The sequence below is a fragment of the Branchiostoma floridae genome, chromosome 2, assembly GCF_000003815.2.
Source record: "Branchiostoma floridae strain S238N-H82 chromosome 2, Bfl_VNyyK, whole genome shotgun sequence".
NCBI lineage: Eukaryota > Metazoa > Chordata > Leptocardii > Amphioxiformes > Branchiostomatidae > Branchiostoma > Branchiostoma floridae.
In genome coordinates this window covers 14,811,043-14,831,552 of record NC_049980.1, presented here as the reverse complement: position 1 = coordinate 14,831,552, position 20,510 = coordinate 14,811,043, and the positions used below count along the sequence as shown (strand labels likewise).

General features: G+C 38.7%; 3 protein-coding genes across 3 annotated transcripts; 2 read left to right on the top strand and 1 right to left on the bottom strand.

Annotated features, from left to right (window-relative positions):
- Nucleotides 1-7,174: 7,174 nt before the first annotated feature.
- Nucleotides 7,175-7,865, bottom strand: LOC118409445 (zinc finger SWIM domain-containing protein 7-like). Its single transcript, XM_035810478.1, has one exon. The coding sequence runs from the start codon at nucleotides 7,832-7,834 to the stop codon at nucleotides 7,412-7,414; it is 423 nt and encodes a 140-aa protein (XP_035666371.1). The 5' UTR covers nucleotides 7,835-7,865; the 3' UTR covers nucleotides 7,175-7,411.
- Nucleotides 7,866-7,985: 120 nt separating this feature from the next.
- LOC118409443 (tRNA pseudouridine synthase-like 1) lies at nucleotides 7,986-11,769 on the top strand. The gene is made up of 8 exons (XM_035810476.1): nucleotides 7,986-8,156; nucleotides 8,410-8,476; nucleotides 8,860-9,056; nucleotides 9,378-9,524; nucleotides 9,979-10,152; nucleotides 10,423-10,477; nucleotides 10,848-11,013; nucleotides 11,464-11,769. The coding sequence occupies exons 1-8, from the start codon at nucleotides 8,110-8,112 to the stop codon at nucleotides 11,478-11,480; spliced, it is 870 nt and encodes a 289-aa protein (XP_035666369.1). The 5' UTR covers nucleotides 7,986-8,109; the 3' UTR covers nucleotides 11,481-11,769.
- Nucleotides 11,770-12,364: 595 nt separating this feature from the next.
- Nucleotides 12,365-20,102, top strand: LOC118409444 (ras-related protein Rab-10-like). Its single transcript, XM_035810477.1, has 7 exons — nucleotides 12,365-12,526; nucleotides 13,637-13,791; nucleotides 14,522-14,582; nucleotides 15,138-15,276; nucleotides 15,772-15,861; nucleotides 16,274-16,375; nucleotides 16,786-20,102. Exons 2-7 carry the CDS (start codon nucleotides 13,638-13,640, stop codon nucleotides 16,891-16,893), a joined length of 654 nt encoding a protein of 217 aa, XP_035666370.1. The 5' UTR covers nucleotides 12,365-12,526; nucleotide 13,637; the 3' UTR covers nucleotides 16,894-20,102.
- The last annotated feature ends 408 nt before the right edge of the window (nucleotides 20,103-20,510 follow it).

The window sequence follows — 20,510 nt, the reverse complement described above, 5'->3', positions numbered from 1 at the left end:
TCTTACCACGTTATTTGTTGTTGTTTTTATCCTCAAATGCGCCATCATTATGTTTTGAATTCAAAACTGCAAACATCAATCAGACATGTCAGGAGCAATCATCAGTCTATGAAAAACATTGCAAAGATTCCAACTAAATTTGACGCCGTAGTATACGCTGGTAAAAGAAAAGGCTCGTTTTATGGCATAAATATATCTATTTTATAAAAATGGGCGAACATTGACGTGTATTGGATTTTTCTAGCCATTTCAAAAGACTGGCAACTTTTGAAGGGTTTCCTGACGGATGAATGTTTGACTTAATCATATCTATAAGCTTTCATCTCTTAGTCCCCCCCCCCTCCCTTGCTCACACGTACGTCAGAATACCGTACATGTTCTCAGGTCCAAGGTGTAATCCCCTGCCTGCATGAATTGGCTACTTCACGTCAGTTCTGTCCATATCAAGAAGCTTCCATTATTTATGCCATCTTCAGGCGGGAAGTTTACTGAGATACGATGAAAAGAACATTGCTTCAGGGGCCAGGGAATTCACCAAAGGCGACTGCAGCTCTTTGCCAAAATTGAATTAAACATTGCGGCACGCGATGTGTCAATTGTTAGTGAAGAGTTAGGTATCAATATGTATAGTCAGGACCTTTTCCAGACAAGAGGTCATCTCTAGTGCACTACAGTTTATAGAAATCAGTCGTTGTATGATCAGGTCAAGTATGAGATACGTAAATGAGTCCCAGAAGGAAAGATGCTTGAAATCTGTTCAGTAAAACTTGCTGTCTACCCTTGATGTTTTCTCTTTCATGAACGGAGTACATTTGATGTTAGATTAAAGTCCATGGAAGGCTTAGTTGATATTGGAAAGAGTAATTCAACAGGCATGGCGTGTCAACTCAATGGTTATAACCATGTGCATGTAAAGATTCTTTTTCGTTGATGACATTTCTTCCAGTGACAGTAAGAGACGTTAATTACTATCTCATAATCAATACGATGAACTTGCGCGGGAAGGTCACAAGTGATGGATTGGTCATGGATTGCGCTGACTGCTTTCATTATGCAACAATTCTAAAATGTTTCATTTTCTATAGCACTAAGTCATTAAGACTAATGATAATACACCAAAACTGATTTGTTTGTTTATTTGTTTGTCTGCTTATCCTTTATAGGGACAGATCGCTCATACATTTCAGTGTGCCCAGGGGAAAATAGGAACATATCTATCAACATCAAATAAATCAAAGGTAACGTTACAAGAAATAACAACCATTAACGCGAGTTCTTAATTAATTAGCACTATGGCAAAGTAACGTAGGAGTGACAAATAAATAAGATATTGTTGCAAAATGATTTTGTATCAAATGATCTACAATTACAATGCTTTTATATAGCCGGGATAAAAACTTTGTAAACAGTTATTACAGTATTGATATCATAGAGTTATCACCATTGACGTTCACCATATGTATTGCAAAATAATTCATGTCTGACTCTGAATTCCTGAAAACATATTTGTGACTGTAACTGCCGATGCACCACAATATTGCGCACATAATTTTACGGTGGCTTATATCCAAATCCCATAAGCAAGGATTGAAAATTAAAGACAAAGGTAATCGCGTCGCCAGCCTGACTGTCGCCTTTAGTTCCTGAGGTTATTCTAGGGAAGGATGCACTATTACACATGTTCACATTCTACACAAACGTCAAACAGATAAAGCTTTAGTATAACTATAGATACACACTGCCCAGAAGTGTATGATAATGCATGTCGGGGGAAAAGGTGAATTGAAATGTCCCAAGAGCACAGCCGTGACATTAATGTGGCATCAATAAACATGGTTAAGCTGGATATGGAGAAACATACTCTCGGGACGGCAACACACAGCGAAGACTTAGTCTTGGCACTGACATTATGGTCTCAATATCAAAGACACTCACTCATTGCGTGCCTGTTTAATTATCATGTGGGCGTCCCTACCATTGATATACACCGCAGGCTCCTTCAACCTATAAGGAGGGCACTAAACTGACAAGGAAAACTTCCCCGATGATGAAATGGTATGTAGATGTTCCAAATAACTTTGAGCTTTTACCATGACGGAAAATATGTATAGTGTAGGTTAACTGATAAAATGCCCATGTAGTAAATCACCTTACACATAGTTAGGTAGAGGGTTCGGTTGTCATGACTTCATGACTACATTGACACCATAGTGCAGCTTCAGGAGCGGTGTCTCTCGATTTACAATATATAGAGATCGTGTTTGTTACAGCCTGGTAGCCACTCCTACGGGCCGGCTTAGGGATGTACTGGTTCCAGTTCTCCTAAGAATGGTATTTTTAGCTGTCAGCATGTCTTTCAGCCGGCCTTTCTGATTACTGCCGCCGCGAAGTAATTGAAACCAACCCCGCCAAAATTCCCAGGCGTGCGCTAATAAACTGGGCGGACGGGTGACGACGCTCCCGGCACCGTAGAGCTACCAGGGAGCTTCCGATGGTATGGTTACCAGGCTATCACGGTTTGACAAGCCAGGGTTCCTCACGTAATCGTCATGATAAATCCGCGCACGTGTTTACAAATATGTTCAGGAAAATCAATAAGATTAATTGATAGGAAACACAGATTTTACTCATCCATTCAATGATGATATGGATGAAGAACAAATGCTTGCTGCCACGCTAATAACAATAAAATCAGTAGCCATGAGGCATTGTTCCCTTATCCAATCCGTTATCTGCATTGGGCAATAATGACTTGACAGACTGATTAGAAATGTGCGTTTCTTACGTCAAATTGTACCCCTTTGTGTTTTATGATTACTTAAGATGTTTCTTTTAATAACCAACCTAGGAGCCTATTCCTAATGGTCGTCAATTAAAGACGAGTTACTGCGTCCATCACAATATGATGCAGGCAATAATGCTATCATACTAGGTTATGTGCATACAAACTATTCCGGCATACCACCTATGTGAACTTGCAGCACTATGAATCTGATGCAATGGCATGTGTAAAGCCAATACTGTCAGTATTACAGGTATCAATTTCATCACACTGTAACGTAACATTAATATGTTCTGGCGCGTGAAGTGAATCCCATTTTGAAGTTTCAAAAGCATCACCCCCTAAATCCTCGCATAACAAAAAAAGAAGGTCTCAAAAAGAATTTTTATGTCTAACCAAGTCTAGATCCCATTAAGACATACCCGTGTACCCAATACCATTCTATACCTTCTATTCTAGGAGTGATTTTCAGCTACTGTAGTGGCAGAGGTTTCCGCGAACCATAACTAGTCACCTGCAAAATAGGTACTTGGCAGTACAGAGAATGCTTGACGAAAATTGCCTTAGACAGGGCAGTGCTACCCAGTCTGTGCTTTCCTCATGAAACTTGAAGCAAAGCCTTAGGCCAGCTTTGGTCAGGTTAACCTGCCAACCCGAGTAATCCATTCGTCTTGGAAAGGCTAGCTAAGGCTGTACTAGACTCTAAGCCTCGGGAACAAACGGCAATGTAATTACAAAATCCGTTGCGCTATCACTTACCTTTGGTGCAGAACGCCTTCGGTCATTGCCAATTACACTAAGTGGCTTTGACGATAGATATTTTGATCTTCCTGAGTCCGTTCTGCACGAACTATCACTTCACCATAGCCATGTGATGTAGCCGGCTTTTTTCATGGGATCATACCGTAATAACTTACAAACCCCTGAACAATGGGGGCTTAGGAAGAACAAAGAATGACGGCTATCCTCCGTGACAGCTTTGTGCCTGCTCTTCTTCTGTATGCACTGGGATTTACGACATCAGAACATTTTCCGGCCATTTCTGCAAATTGCCCCATCAACTCCATTTTCGGAATAGTCATGTAATAGGCCGCCATTTGTTGATTGATCAGTTTCGTTTGAGCTGGTCTCGCAATGAGACTATTCGGATTTTTTTAGATTCAAACCGTACATATTTTTAGAGAACTATTCACATTTCATCATTATACCAAAGGAAATTCCTAAGCCTTGCATGATAACAAAGAGGTGCTTGCGTCTTTTTTTCTTACATTATTGATGTACCTCTCCCCCAATGGGGCTACGTGACAGCAATAGGAGGAACAATTACGACGATTGCTCATTGACAAACTACATCCATTTGTATTCAAAGTCGTAATTTGCCCACGGAAGCGTGCGGATGTGATGATGACATGTAGACATGGCGTCATGCTGCGATAACACAACCAGCAGCCCGAAACATCATCATTAACCTTACTGCCACCGCTGACAGAACGCACCATCACAAAGAGAAAGTTTTGCTTACAACGCCAACCTAGTTCCTCAATAATGCGCGATGTAATGAATCATGCCCGTGCATGGGTTTGAAAAGTAGACAGAGTTCAACACAGACTCTGGAAAACGTCAAGAGCGTGTTATGATTAACGGTCAAAAACATCAACATGAGAGGTGTCGTGAATAGGTCTCATATTTGGAACAATAACCACCTGAGCCGCAGACCACACATTTGCATATGATAACTTTGCAAACATGAAAGAATGCTCATCATAACATCCTTATCATCCCATCAGCCATTGCCTACTTCTGCAGAATGAAATAATCTGCATTTGATGGATGTGTTGACCTATAGTTCACACCGTACTTATAGGCAACCGTAATATGTAATCTGATATTAAAAAAGATACTGAAAACCACAACTAGCCCGACATGATTGTACATATAACACGCACGATATTACGGAAAGTACGGGTGTAAAATTTATGTTGTATTTCTAGATCTATCCTGTAGTTTGTAGTTGCCCGTACAAACGTCACTGTACTTTCTGTTGCGTCAATAAAGCTTCTGTTCAGGCTTACAATTTTTACGATGTTCTGACTGATAAGTTTTATTTAACCATATCAGTGTGGCAATGCTTGTTGTTTTCCCGTGGTAGCGCTGTGATTTAACACAGAATGTATAGGCTCCATTACGTTTCATTTTTTCCGCCATTACTAATTGAGTATCGCACTCAAGAAATGGCCCATACTAAATAGTGCATTGAAAGGAAAGTTTCGTATGGTTGAATAAGATTATCTATCTTGCCACCACGAGATCGTTTTATATTCATTGCTTTTGAAGGATTTATCATTGATTCTGTGGCGAAGAGCCGTTATAATTTTTGCCAAATAATTAACATTTGACACGAGGAGCTCCCATTTCGTGCCGATTTGGTTGATAAAAGGCGCACATCTGCCGCTGTACCGACCGAGATACGGGCAGGGTGAACCAATCGTGACCTCTGTGCTATATGAGGCGTGAAGGGCACGAACGCTGCTGTTGTTTGAATAGAGGTTCTGCTAAAATCCCTTTCCCCACACCCATGCACCGATGGTCCTGCAAAGGACCAGCCTTCGCGCAACATAAACCCCACAAAACTGAGACATACTTTAACGTTTAGGAGACATCAAAAACTATATCAGAATGAAGAATTATCTACTAACGTGTGGATATTGAAAGAAACGGAAACATATTGGTGAAAAATTTCTTCAGGTTTCCTACACAGACTCAGGATGTAATCATAATGGAAATCAGAGCAAAAGGAGGCGGATTTGAAACATTCGCACCGCTCCGTATTGTGTTTTGATAACATGACATTTATCTGGATGAGGCATATACCATATCTACGGTTATGGTTTATAAGGAATTTGTTTTTTGATGATGATAAAAATGGTTTGATACCATCATTTGATGACCCCTTGTTACTTTTCGTGTGCCCTTGTAAAATGTGGAAAGCTGCAACAAGGCCCTGAGGGCTTTGCTGCTAATGGGGAGGGGAGCTTTGGGGAATCAGTGAAGGACAGCAATAAAACCGGGCAATTATGAGATACCAAGGGGGTATAAAGGGTGAGACAACTTGATATACGGTACAGCAAAACTTACTTGATTATTCTATTTTATTTGCAAAGCATACCTAGCTACATTCATGATTTCATTTTCTGATAGGAGTATATAGCATATTTCTATTGTGGGTCAAGAACGAGTAGATAGTAGCGCTACTATATTGTCTACAGACAATGGGAAAGGAAACAAAATCAAATGTTATACATGTACAGCTATAGGAAGGATAGTTGTTTCGAGGGAACTTTCAGTTCCTTATATGAAAAACAAGCTGACAAAGAAGTTAGCATGAAGAAGGGAAAAATAAACCGACGAGTCGTTAATTTATAAATGATGGAAGGAATAGACCATTGAAGGAGAGAAAGAAAACTAGTTTGCCAAATTTAAAGGAAGTCATTATTTTCGAAATGAACCCGATATCCCACTGCTCTTCTATTGTGTTTCATGCCTGGCTACATAATCCTTGTCACAATTAATGAACATCCACAGAAGACCTACGATACAGCCATTGATGTGGGCCATTCCACTATAGACCTCACGCAATAATATTGGCTGACCTTTTGTGTCAAGCTGATGACCCGAAGCTAACGCTCTGCGTCAAGATTCTCCATTTATAATTGCAGGACTGTTGTTATTTGACCTTTGTGTGGAGAAAAAGCGCTCCGATAACGAAAGGTCATCTGTTCCAATCTGAAATGTCGAGACTATACAGGGGTGAGGAGTGAAAGGGAGACTTCAATGGCCACCCGAAAGATACCCATTTTACCACATAAAATGACGAGTACTTACCAACAGTTTTGCTTTGTGACTTCATATTCGTCGATACATTGTTCATCAGAACCAGAAATACAGTACCTTCAGCTCTTTATGCATGATATCTTGCTCCAACTTTAAACATCGCTACTCTTTAATTCAAAGCTATCGCAATTAGAAAACACTGCGCAAAAACTGCAACCTACACCTCAATGGCATGGGGGAGTGTGCTGTCATCGGAAAATGTGTGTGTGTGTTTGAAATGTATATGTACATGAGCGTAGCTTGATACATAGCAATACATCGTGCCGTTTCATGTGTTTGTGCAGCGTGATATGGTAACGTAACGACCTCTTACGATTCAACATGGTACTGCGAAAGCAACTTTATATCGACGTGACATCTACATCACTACCAGACTTCTGCCATACATTCTCTCTGAGGTAAAGGTAAGCTTTCATTAATATCATAATATCATATTGTAACAGATGTTAACTTAAATGCCAAACAGCAGACTCATACTCAAGTACGTCTGACAACGTCACAGAAAGTGGAATAATCATGTTTGCACATCTTAATGGCAAGTTGTTTTCATCGACGTCAGACACATGTCTTCTGAATCATTCAGTTCATGGCGTTGCCCACTCAACAGAGGTGTAGGGTTAGCAATGGAAAATTCGTAGCATTTCACTATCCTTCATTACCGGTAACATAATGAGGCAGATTCAACCAAGGTTCAACACAGCGTCCACTATGGTCGGATATACACGTCCACAGTACCCATCACTGAGCTGTGTCTTTGTTCATCAGTAGACCAACAAGTTCTTCATCTGAGACAGTCAGGTGTTGGAATGTTCCCATGGCCTGTGACAGCTGCACCGCTAGGACATGTTTGCACACCAGTGATTCCCCTCTCATCAGTGTGGCGTATGTGAAGAACGAGCATGGGCAGTACAGTCCTGACGGTAAACAGGTGTACAGTCTTCCCGAGCTTCCCACCACCAGGTACAGGTGTCTTCCGCTCGGACAGGTGACGTGGGTCACTCCTTTCCGGTCCACTATGTCCAGCGATGCTAGTAGAGAAGTTCCAAAGACGTCCTGCAAAGCTGATAGAAGATCGTCTGACAAGTAACTGTTCCTGCTGTACAGATGTTTGACTTCAAGCAGAAGTTGAGTAGCCACTGTCCCCAACTGACCAGACGCCATGTTGAGTCAATAGAGGTCCTAAGGGAACAGTAGAGGTTATAAAGGAACAGCTCCAGTCTTCATACAGCCACTGTGTTGATTGTCAAAGAGCGATGAACCAGACGTTTGCAACAGGCAAGGAGCACGCGCTGGTACTATCCGCGGATGTCAAGCGAAATTTCACCTTTGCCCTCTGACCTCCTTGCCGTCTGTCTCGATCGTGGTGCCTGGTGTGTTGTGGTTAGGTTTTCCGAAGTTTCATCCTAGGCTCCTGTTGTTTCGGTGATCACCAGAGTATGGTTCGTTACCTACTGCAATTCCAGTACTTGGGAACACATTTCAGGTAAAAAAAAGTTTTCTTCACCTGGTAAGCTTTATATGACGGTTCAAATGAAGTCGTGGGGAGGGGGGCAGCAGACAGTCATGTACATGTACATGTATATGAAATACACTTTGTATGACTTATGATAACTTAATATAATTGCCTCATACATATACATACCTTGTACTTGATGATGTAAATCCAAGTGACCCACTTGACCCCTTATAGCTGCCATACCTCAGTGATTGACAAAACACACATTTTAATGTTCCAGAGGAGTTCCAAAAGTCACACCGGTGGAGAGGGCTGCAGGGTTCAGTGCAGTAGAAGATGCGCTCAGTGTACGTATTAACGTTATTTAGTACAGGGCTCGCTGCACATGTTTAGTATCAGTTGTCTGCTGTTAGCGTTCATTAAAGTTTTTACTTAAAAATCACAGAAATAATCGTATAAAGTAGAAGAAAGACACATACACTTGGCAAAAAGGTTAAGAATGTAACTACTATACTCTATTATTAAATATGCTGTCTATGACTCTATGACTTCCTTTTTTATGTCATCATTACGTCAATTGGTCAATAGCTAAAGCAACTGAGCAGAGTCAAGATATGTATGGACCTCTTTGTTTCAGAATCTACTTCAGAGTTATAGGTTTTATATGCAAATCAGTTTCCATTGAAACAGACAGACAGCTAATGATTGTTTTCTATATTGTTGATTACAGGATGCCTTTTCTCACTTAAAGTTAGCAGAGCCTCCTAACATCCACGTATCTAGTCGGACAGACTCAGGGGTCCATGCCTTGTGCAACACTGCCCATGCTGACCTCATCTACGGGGACGACAAGGAACCATTTGACCCTGACTCAATTGTGCATGCAGTCAACCGCAGTATTCTCCATATGGGCAGAACTGACATCAGGTTAGTATGTTCTTACATATGGTTATCTGTATGTTAATGACCATCTAAAGCTGAGGCTACTTAAAGCCCCTTAAAGGTCATCTGTGGTTCAAGGTATTGGTCAGCAGGGATGACTAGTTTTCAAGAGTCGTTACAGCTTACAATTGTTTGCTACATTGAAGCTGTTAACTCAAAGGTTGTTTTTATTATCTGTATGGAAGAAAGAGAGTGCAGGAAACAAGTGAGGCTTAAAATGCTATAGGTCAATTACTGTATATTTTCAATCAATGTGCTTTTTAAACACTAAAATGTGTTTTTGACCTCTTTCCCCCCTTACTTAAGGCTAATGAACTGTCGCCCAGTGTCTCCCACGTTCAGCTCACGGCACCAAGCACTGGGTAGAACATACCTGTACAGAGTAGTGTCAGGCTGCTATCACTCCAGGCTACCCATTCCTGAGGTAAATAGAAGCTGGGGCATCAAAGAGAGGTAAGAAACAAGTACGTGTAAAAATACTAAAATAACAGTAAACGAATAACACATTCGAGTGATTCAGCAAGAGAGGTTAGGGAGAGGTCAGGGTCATGAGGTTTTTGTATATGCAGCAAAATGTTCATTACAATCCATTTAATCAGATTGCCCTTGGATCTTTACATAGGTCCATTGACATTTGATAGGTAGAGGGGTGATATGCTGCAAGTTTGTCATCAATGTTTTGTTGTCTGTCTACATTGAGTAAATATTTGTAGCCAGTATATAACCTGTCTGCATTTGGGTGAATATCTATAACCAGTACAAGTTTACAACCATTAAGGTCCCTCGTTGTAATTTGTGAATGGTATAAGGATTAGCTTTAAACTGTATGGAGCTGTAAATGATGCGCTTCTTTTTTTTTACAAACTTCTCAAAGATTTATTTGTCTCATTCCTTTATGTTAATCCAGATTAGATATTGAGGCCATGCAAGAGGCAGCAAAGCATTTCCTAGGAACACATGATTTCACCACTTTCAGAAGTAAAACTCCAGAAACATGGACCAAAGATCCTGTAAAAACTATGAAAGTGGTTGAAGTCAGGAGAGCGTCATGTTTTTTAAAGGAACATGATCCTTTCTGCAGGTATGAAAATTTCCATTATGTCCGTGTTATTCTACACTTGATTTACAAATGAGTAGGGTGGCTTTTTTTGTCTTTTTCACTTCTTATTTCATCTTATATGCACATATGACTTTTCTGTAACATTCCATAAATGTTTTAGTAGAAGTTTATATATGTGATGGTCTATAATTTCTTAAAGCTACAATTGTTGCATATGTGTTATATCCCAAATATGGACTACATAGAGGCATGAAAATCTTTAATTCTTTCTCCACTTGTGTCTTTCTGCAGAGATTTGGAGGTGCTGGAATTAATTTTTAAAAGCCGATCTTTTCTATACAGACAGGCAAGTATACATTGATGAAAACTCCTGAAACTTTTTCTTAGATATGTCAGACTCAGTATGACATGTCACAGAAATCTTTATTGACACAACAAAAGTACATCAGCTTTTGTAAGGTCTATTTCAAGTACATGTACATGCATGTAAGCTACATATAAAGAGACAAGTGTATACAAATGCATTGCCTACATATATGGCTTTTTATAGATGTGATAAGTCAACATGTTGAGTCTAGTGTTTCATTTACACTATTGTTACATGTATGTGCTGGAGAATTTAACTTTTATTATCACTAGATGTATGTAGTTTACAAGAAAACATTTTCAATCTTTGACCATCGGCAAGTTATCTAGTTGTGCTTTCCCTATTGCAGGTCAGAAGAATGACAGGCCTCCTAGTTGCCATTGGAAGAGGAAAACTACAACCTGAAGATGTTTGTACCCTGCTAGCTGTTAGAAAAATAGCAGCTTACCCTAAAGCAGCACAAGTAGCACCTGCTCATGGACTCTATTTATGCAATGTTGAATATAACGAAAAAGGTGAGCTGTGATATCAATGCGAGCTGGATATGGATTTGCATCTAGCTATTATTCTCCATTCAGGGTTAAGGGCCCCGGATTGTTTTTGAGGTCTTTTTATTTGTATGAATTTTTTCTGGTCTGTCTACTTTCTTTTTTGGCTTGCAAAAAAAAACCAAACAAAGTAGCAAAAATGTATAGAAGCATGAAAACATGCCAGACCCCACACCTCTGCTTGGAGAGTGTATTTAATTTAGATGTGTTTCAATTATAATTAAGAATGTGGTATGTAAACATGTATCATTTCCTGATATTTTCATGGTTTAGAACTAATTTTCCAGTTACACTGTTGATAGAAGAAGATTTCAATATTGTTGTATGTTTATGGTAAATGTAAGTCACTTTGAAGGATGCTGTTGATTTTATGTATACACATGTATGTATAACATATTCCCCACATTTGATTCACAGATCTTGTGTATGACTGATGAGAAGAAATTCTGCAAACAAGACTTTCAATGTTTCAAACAACAATGACAACTACAAGCAATGAGCTTTTAAAGTCATCTCAGGACATATACAAAGAAAGGAACAACCATGGCACAATGGACACAATTGTTGCATTAAAAGTATTTTATGAGTTTTTCTGGACATGGTTATTCTTGTCAGTTATAGCATTTATTTTACAATGTATCCTAAAATGTATATACTTGTCACATATCAATTATGATATTTTTTATATGTTGATGTTTTGACATGGACATATACAAGGTTATATCACAATGTGTCTATATACTTAACCTCCTTGACATAAAGATGACTTGACATGGACATGGATTTGACATTGACATGGGAAAACAAGCATGGATTGATGTACCAGGGTTATGTGCCATAAACGTCAATGAAATGAACCACTACAAACCTGACATCTTCGTACTTTTATTTTTATTTATTTCAGCCACATGCCCCACACATGCTATTGAACTCAACAGACATTAATTATATGGCAGTGAATGTTCCATTACATGCGAACAAACAATGTAACGTTAGTGATCAAAATTTACTAAATGGTTACCAAAAAAAAGAGTTTTAGCAGCATTCACATTTTTGAAGCACATACATGTTTTTCTACACATGCAGTACAGTTGCTTTATCTCTGTGACCAACATTGGTCATTTCAATGTCATCCATTGAATTTAACGCAAAAGTCATGTAACGTTAGTAGTATAACTCAAAAGACAAGAAAATAGCCGAATATTCGGTTATCATGAGTTTGCTATCGGAAAAGGGGCGTAATGTTAACGTTATTTATACCCACTCCAATGTGGTTCAGGCCACTTACCGTGCTGAGATCGTTAGGCGGTTATACCGCACCAAGGGGTCATCAGGCTGAGTCTGCAAGCCGGAAGTGACATTAGACAAGGCCTAGGCTTTGATATCGCGCCTGAGGAGAAGAAACTAGAGGCCAGGGGCTGCACAAATCATCGTAAAATGTGGCAATAAAGACACACAAGTGGGTTCAGGGTTGATGGAGGTGAGTACGATCATGTGATCCTACACTAGTTCGAGCTCGTGTCTGTTTATAATAAGCATTCAGTTGTCGATTATGTGGGTGGTTTGACGAGACCGTTTGACCAAGGTTTCATGTACGTTTCAGGTCATAAGATTACGAAAGCTAGCTCGGTGCTTCTCTCATATCTATTCTAATGAAACAAAAGAGTTTCTTAGTGGTTTGACGTTGTTTCTATTCAGGGCAGATCTATTAAAGACCTTCGTTGATTTGACGCTGTCATAACTCGATAAGCAGACCGACCAAATCAAATTATCATATATCCGATTCGTTATCTGCATTTTTTCTCAAACCACAATTCATTAAAACCTGCTTTCAGAGCACCGGTAACGTTAATCTGTATAATCATAAAGGTATTTTCTATGTAAATGTACCATCAGCCAGGTACAATGTTGGCAACATTGTAGTATTGGCTCTTGTTATTAGGCATCAAATTATGTGCATAGACATAACTGTTACAATAGAATAGACATTATGCAATCCCCGCCCAGATTTACATGTGAGAGATAATGCCTCAGGAAAAGTTGCAGTCAGGTAGAAAATTATCTGAGACAACAGTATGAACTGTCTCAGCTAAAGGCTGTTCAGAACCAGTATGATTTCATTGTCCACAAGGGACTAAAACTTATTGGGATTAGAAGTTCTTAAATGTAGCATAATCCCTCACGATCACCCAATGGTAACAAAGGATACTTTACAATACGCTTAGTATTACTATTAAGTGCAATATTGATGCAGAAGCAAGAAGACTACAGTCACTAGTAATGTATACATTATAAGTTTACATGTTATATCAAGCTCTGTAATATCATCATCATGGTGATTGATGTTGCCAATATGAGATGAGTCCCTGATCATAAGATGATATTGCATCTAGAAATTCATCCTCATGAAGTTCATTAGACATTTAGGGCAAGAAAATTTGAATTTTCTGGTTAGTGTTTAGCGTACCTTGATTATTGTCATTGTAATGTAAGCATAAGAATAATCATATTGTAATGAACTAATGAAGAAATTATCCTGTTGTCAGCAGTACAGTGTATTCAATGATGTTTCCTTCATTGTGTCATGTAGTATGTCTAAGCCACAACTAGCCGTTCCCAGGGGACCAGCCCCACCGTATGACTTCCAGCTGCAGGTGGTGATGGTGGGGGAGTCCAGCGTGGGGAAGACTTGCATCATCAATAGGTTTACTGAAGACAAATATGAAGACCCCATCTCTACTGTAGGTAAGGAGAAACTTGAAGTGATGTTCACACAATGTACATTGTCAGTCTGGTCACAGTCACTGGTTAAGGTACTAAAGTACAGTACTACAGCTTGCTGTATGTTACTTGTCCAGCAGTCTCCACTAACGTTAGTAACTAACTATATATATACTGGCTATAGGGAAAATAATAATAGTTATTTAAAATTCAGGCCCAAGGGCTAATTGCAGGTAACATAAAAGGGGATAGACAGACATGTGAAGAACATTAAAGCATGTGTCTACTCTAGTCTAGAAGTAAAAGCTTGCAACTCTATCAAAATTCTAATTTACAGGGTTTGAGGGGAGTTTAGCAGCCTGGCTGCATGGGTTTCATTTGGCCACAGGAAAATTTTACTCTTTCTGCAGGCTTTCTCTCTACTGCAGTTTGCCAATCTCCCTACTTTTGCAGAATTCTAATGTCCATACATTGTAACTCCTTGCTAGTAGGTAGGCATGATGGAGGCTAAAAATTTAGTGAAATGTAACGTTACAAATGTACAGTAACGTTACATGTCCATCGCTATTTCGATTTGGTTTTCTTTTTGTTCAAATATCATACAGAGCAATGAATGAAAGGGAATTTTGGTAAATGAAGTACCTGTGTTTGACTATGTAATGATCCTGAATTTTATTACATCATATTCTTTCTTTCAATATTGTAGTCAATTGTTTTGCTGAAAGTTCATCATATGGCACCTTGTATGTTTCAGGCATTGACTTCAAAATTAGAATATTTGAGATGTATGGCAAGAGAATACGACTTCAAATATGGTAAGTGCCGCAGGCAGTCTTTATTGCTTAAATGCTGAAACCTTAAATGCTGATAGTGTACAGTCACAAGTTCAACTTTATCCATGTTGCAACCTATAGTAGTTAACGTTTATCCATGGAATGTCCTATATCCATTGTTGATTTTTTTTATAAACAGGTTATTTAGACATATTAAGTCGGCGTACAGTGGTTTCAAATTGCAATGTCTTCACAATGTTGCATGCGCAGTTTGAAACCAATGTTGAGTTGATACATATCCCTAGATCTACTAGCAAATACTGTGGGTTTTTTTTTAAACAATGGATTTAGTTTATACTGCAGATAAAGGTGAACCAGTATCATTGGTTTAAATTATCTAAGGTGGTCGTTATATTATATACTATAGAGGCAGTCACTTGTACAGGTTTGACTGTATTGCTGTTAATGATTATTGTATTGAATTGCAACCTTTGAATCCTGCGTAGTGCACAAATGTATCAGAAAGTGTAACTGTACAAAGTAACTTTCATGTGACCCCTAAGTGGTGTGATAAGACTGTGGCCATGCCTGTTGCAGGGACACAGCGGGTCATGAGAAGTTCAACACCATCACCACACAGTACTACCACCGGGCAGACGGGGTCCTACTGGTGTATGACATCACCAGGGAACACACCTTTGTCAGCATTCCCAAGTGGCTCAACCAAGTAGATGTGGTGAGCAAGTAATCATGTCAGTGTCATGCAATTAGCATATGCACATCCAAAGTATGGTCAGATTCTCTGTCTTGTATTACATGTACTGTACTTAGCAAATTCAATATGATTTTCAGTCAATGTCACTATTAGATGCATCTATGGCTTTGATAGTGCTTTATGATCATAGAACAGAAAGGACTTGGGAAGACTCACAGTGCCAGTTATGATTCGAATGATGACTCATTGCCATGATTGTAGTTCAATCAAAAGTCTTTCATCAGGACAACAAAAATTTATCAAACAAAATGCAGGGCCTAATTGCATGTGACATGCTACATACAGGTGTCCAATGGCCTATTCTGAACATAACCCCAAACCTACGCGGCTCTGTGAAAATTCATTGGGCTGTTTCGGTGGTGCTTTTTGATAGATTGTACCATAGGAAGTTGGGAAATGGACTTTGAGATGTTTGAGCTCTTGATTTTTACCAGCAACAATGCATTTTTGCTTCAGTATGCCTCCCATGATGTGGAAAGGTACCTACTGGGAAACAAGTGCGATCAAGAGGTGCTGCGAGAAGTTCCCAGGGAAAGAGCAGAAAAGGTATGTAATTGTTTATTTAATTTATTCATTGAGATTTACATCTATGGAAGGACTGATGTAACAGGTGACAATCACCTTTACAAGATGTAAACCTGGAGACCTGACTATAGAGTTTTAACCACAATCCCTAATCTTTTTGATAAGTGTGGTGGGTTCTTTAACTCAGGTGTAGCTCTCCTCAAACAAAGGACCACCAGCTTTATGTCCAAAAGGACATTCTTAACCAAAGATAGGTACACGTTTTCACCTGAGTTGAGTGACAAAAGAGGTTGGAATTTAAACAAGGCACCTTCAGAAGTCAGCAACCCAAACTACAAGACCACCTTGACACCTTAACATTCTATGCTTTGCAATTACTACTTGAGTGAAACAATTTTGTCAAAAGTTAGAACATTGTTTTTTCTCCCGACAGTTTGCTGTTGAGTACAACATCAACTTTGTGGAGGTGAGTGCTAAGACCAACACAGGCATCGAGCATGCCTTCAGGGACCTGGTGGAAAGCATCCTCCGTAAGGTAAATTACTGATGGATACAACTGCCATCACAAATATTAGATAGAACTACTATCAAAAATATAAGCAAGAGCAGGATTGATGTTAACTGGTCCTATAGGTGTGTAATGTTCCCAATAGATGTGCTTTTCAGCATGTTACAACATTATGAAACCTACATATATGATGTTCATTTCTCAGTTACTAAATGAAAGATAGTGTATGCTATCAGGAGCCTCTATAACTCTGGATTTTATCCAGTTGCTTGCTTTATTTTACATGAATAGACTGATATGATAGTGAGTCAGCAACTGCAAAAAGCAGAAACGAAGTCCCAAAAATACATGTATGTACAATTATACTCTGTTTGTATTTTAGGCTTCAGATAAAGGTGTTGTAACCATATTTTTCTTCATGGGTACATTCTTCCCAGAGGCCAGATGCCCCCGCCATGATGGATGAGAGAATCCACCTGAACAGAGGTGACTATGAACGGTCCCCACAACCCGGCACCAAGTCATGCAGTGGGAGATGTGTGTAGCAGTCTGAACAGAAATGCAGTATGCTGGAGTAGCAGTACTTTTATACTGAAACATACATGTACGTGTACACAGGGTGCTGTCAGGATCTTGATTAGTTACTGAATAGGACAGAGCTTGTTTGTTACTTCAAGTTCCTTATTCACAATCAAGGAGTTACAACAGCTGGTGTATTGTTGACTGCCATCTTCCTCAGGTCAATGATGGCCTCACACTACATGTATAACTAGGTGTTACTTGTCCTGAGGAAGGTGACAATCACCAAAATGCTGGCTGTAAGTTACAGTTTATACTGCTGAGGCAGGAAAACCAATCTTACTTCCCCCTACATGTCTTAAAAGTTTAACCCTCTTAAGCACCCAATCTTGTCCCTACCATCTTACATCCCTGACATTTATCTTGTTCTTAAACTTACACATGTGCAATGTTGTGCACTTATTGTATGCATGTACTGTACATAGCTCTGTGAGACAATTGCTAAGAAAGTCATCTAAACGTTAATGTGTGTTTTAGTACTCAAGTTACTGCTCAAGCCCCCAGCAGGACTGTTACACAACACCTCTCCAACTTTCATATGCAGTCAGTGACTTGTCACTGTTTCAACTTTATTTTTGGATCCACGAAAAACCCATCTATTCATATACCAACATGTAACATTTCTGTTTGTGCTCATTCCTGCTGTTTTCTTCACATTCAGATAGTACATACTAGACTAAGTATGTGTTGAAATACAAGAATGAGTAAACTCAAAGGGGCCTTTTTATCCATTGTTTTATTTTTGTTGTTGCATCATCTTAGGTTTATACAAATATCTGTAAGGTTTCCATTATTATCATCTACTTTTAATTTGATCAGGATATTTTATCATTTCATGGTCAAGTATGTTAGATCTATGAAGAAATGCAAACTGAGGGAATATTGTGCAAAGTCAACTTCCAAGTTATGGCTTAGTTTAGAAGACAGTAACTGAGTAACATATACAAGAAAAATTATACATTTTATTATATCCCTTGTTTTGATTTTCTCTGTAACTTTCATGCTGATGTCTAGACCACACCTGTTCAATTTCAAATTGTTGGTTCTCCTATTTGAAGAAAATTAAAAAATCAAGATGGAAATGGCATAATGAGGAGAAAGTCTTACCTTGGTGCTCACAGTTCCAGGGAGGGAATATTGCCAGATGCAAGTTTTCCTCTCATGTCTCAATTTTCATTTTGACTTCTTGGTTTATTCCCACTTTAAAATGCAAAAGAACAAACAATTGAGAATTGGTGTGGATATAAAGTAGCATATTTTTGTAAAGGTAGCATTTGTACCTGTTAGATATTTTGTTTCAAGTCTGTGTATAAAATAGACATAAAATTGTAAATATGCTAGATAGAAGGAATTAAGACACTTGAAGGATGCATAATCTAACAATTTTTTACTGTCAATACAATAGTGTCAATGTAGACAGTGGCTGCAAGCTAGATTAAGGATTTTTACTTTGATGTTTGTACAATGTACTTTTTTTATTTCAAAACTTTTGTAACATATTTTATTTTGCAGTATGTCAAAATATGATATAAACATAGGTCATAAAACTTTTTTTGCAAAGTAAAATGTTTTTCTGTGAAGTTACATGTTTTGTACTGAAGAAATTTCCTAGTAGATGTACATGATTCTGTGGGATGAGCCACGAGAAAGCCCATCAGGATAGAATAATGATTCATTTAACTACACATGTGCTCAATGGACATCAAATATTTTCTTGTGATACTGCAAGGAAAAAATGTCACTTTTGTGTGCTTAATATAATATTGACATACAGCATTGTACAATCATAGATAGCAAGTCTGTAGGTTACTGAAATTATGCAAGAGTAAAGTGGGTATCTCACAGGACTGGTACTGCACCAAATTATGCTAGGAAATTGCACAAACTTTGCAAACTTGTTCCAATTTGCCCTTGAAGTCACACTGGCATGCGACACATAACACTCTCCAAGCAGAGGTTAGGCTTCAGCTACTTTTTTACGTGTTTGTAGGCGTTTTTATTGAGCTATTTTGTACCGTTTTCTTTACGTCTTGCGGCAAAATTAGAGAAACACGTCAAAAAGCAACCGGCGCCTAACCTCTGCTTGGAGAGTAGACAGCAGGTTATCGGCAGTCACTGAGTGTTGCAATTGAATTATGAATGTGCAATGATTGCAAATGCATTGAAAAAAGAGTATGCAGTGATAGGATGTTGAATCATGATACTTTGGTGCAAAAATGGTCATTTCTAAAACTACATGTACACAATTCCAGGCAACAAATTGGCACTGGTCTGCCCCAGTTTGTGAAGGCCTGATGAAACTTTGTGCAATCTGTCCAGTGAGATACCCTCTTGAGTTACGTATTCTCTACAAGTTCTACAATGTCACTGTTATTGTGACTAAAGTATAGACTTAAAACACCAGTTTTCTCCCACTGACAATACTTTCTTGTGGTACAAACATTGAGTACTCTTTGTTAAGTTATGGCCTGGACATTGCTCTACCAACAATGATTCTATGCTACAAATGTTTTCAGTTGACAAGGCCTTTTCAGTCAGAATATTTTTGTGTGCAATTCAATAAGAGTCAAACGTACATATGCATGTAGCTGTGAAGTATTGTTAAACTACAGTTACAGAATAGTGCATTTTTACCTTCAGGTATTATCTTCTGTCAGTAACATCCAAATTACCCCCATACTGTTGGACAATATTTAGTACATTTTATGAGCTTGTGTATGGTGGACAATAGATAAGGAATGTACTAACCAAATATTTTTCATAATGTACTATATCTTATGTAACCACTTAATGCATTACCACTCTACATGTATGTGAGTCAGAGAAGACTGTGCTAACCGATGTCTAACAACTCCATTACTTTACGTCAAAGTGACTAGTGAACTTGCACTGATCAAGGACAAGACTGGTACACAAACTGTTGTGCTCTATACTGTACATTGGTAAGACATTGGTAAGACAGATAAAGGTAAAGCAATGTTACTGCTATGATTGTAAATTAGCATTTACTATATAGTATTAAGTAACTTTTGATTTTTACTGATTAGAGATTAAACTTGTCAAATGTGAGTGGGGTTCTTAGCCATTGGGACAAAAATCATGTATTCTATTTCACCTACTGATGAAAGGTTATCTAATCATGTACAGAATTTGTGCTATAAAGATGAAAACTAGACATGTCAGTCTCTGTCCTTTTTAACACATGTTAGTTGCAAATGTTAATTTGCTGGTACAGGCAACCTTTAAAGATCAGAAGACAACTATAGATGACCTTGCTCACAACTCTCCCCCAACCATGGTCTGGAGAAGGTTGATAGTCCATGGTCGGCTATATGCGTGTGACAGGAGATTAACCCCCAACCATGTACTCTCCAAGCAGAGGTTAGGCTCCGGCTGTTTTTTAACGTTTTTTTTAGTCGTTTTATCAGGCTTTCTATTTTGTCATTTTTCTTGAAGTACGTCAGCCAGCAAGATGAAATATAAAAAATAGAAAGCCCAATAAAAACGACTATAAAAACAGCCGGAGCCTAACCTCTGCTTGGAGAGTACAACCATGGTCTGGAGAAGGTTGAGAGGCCATGGT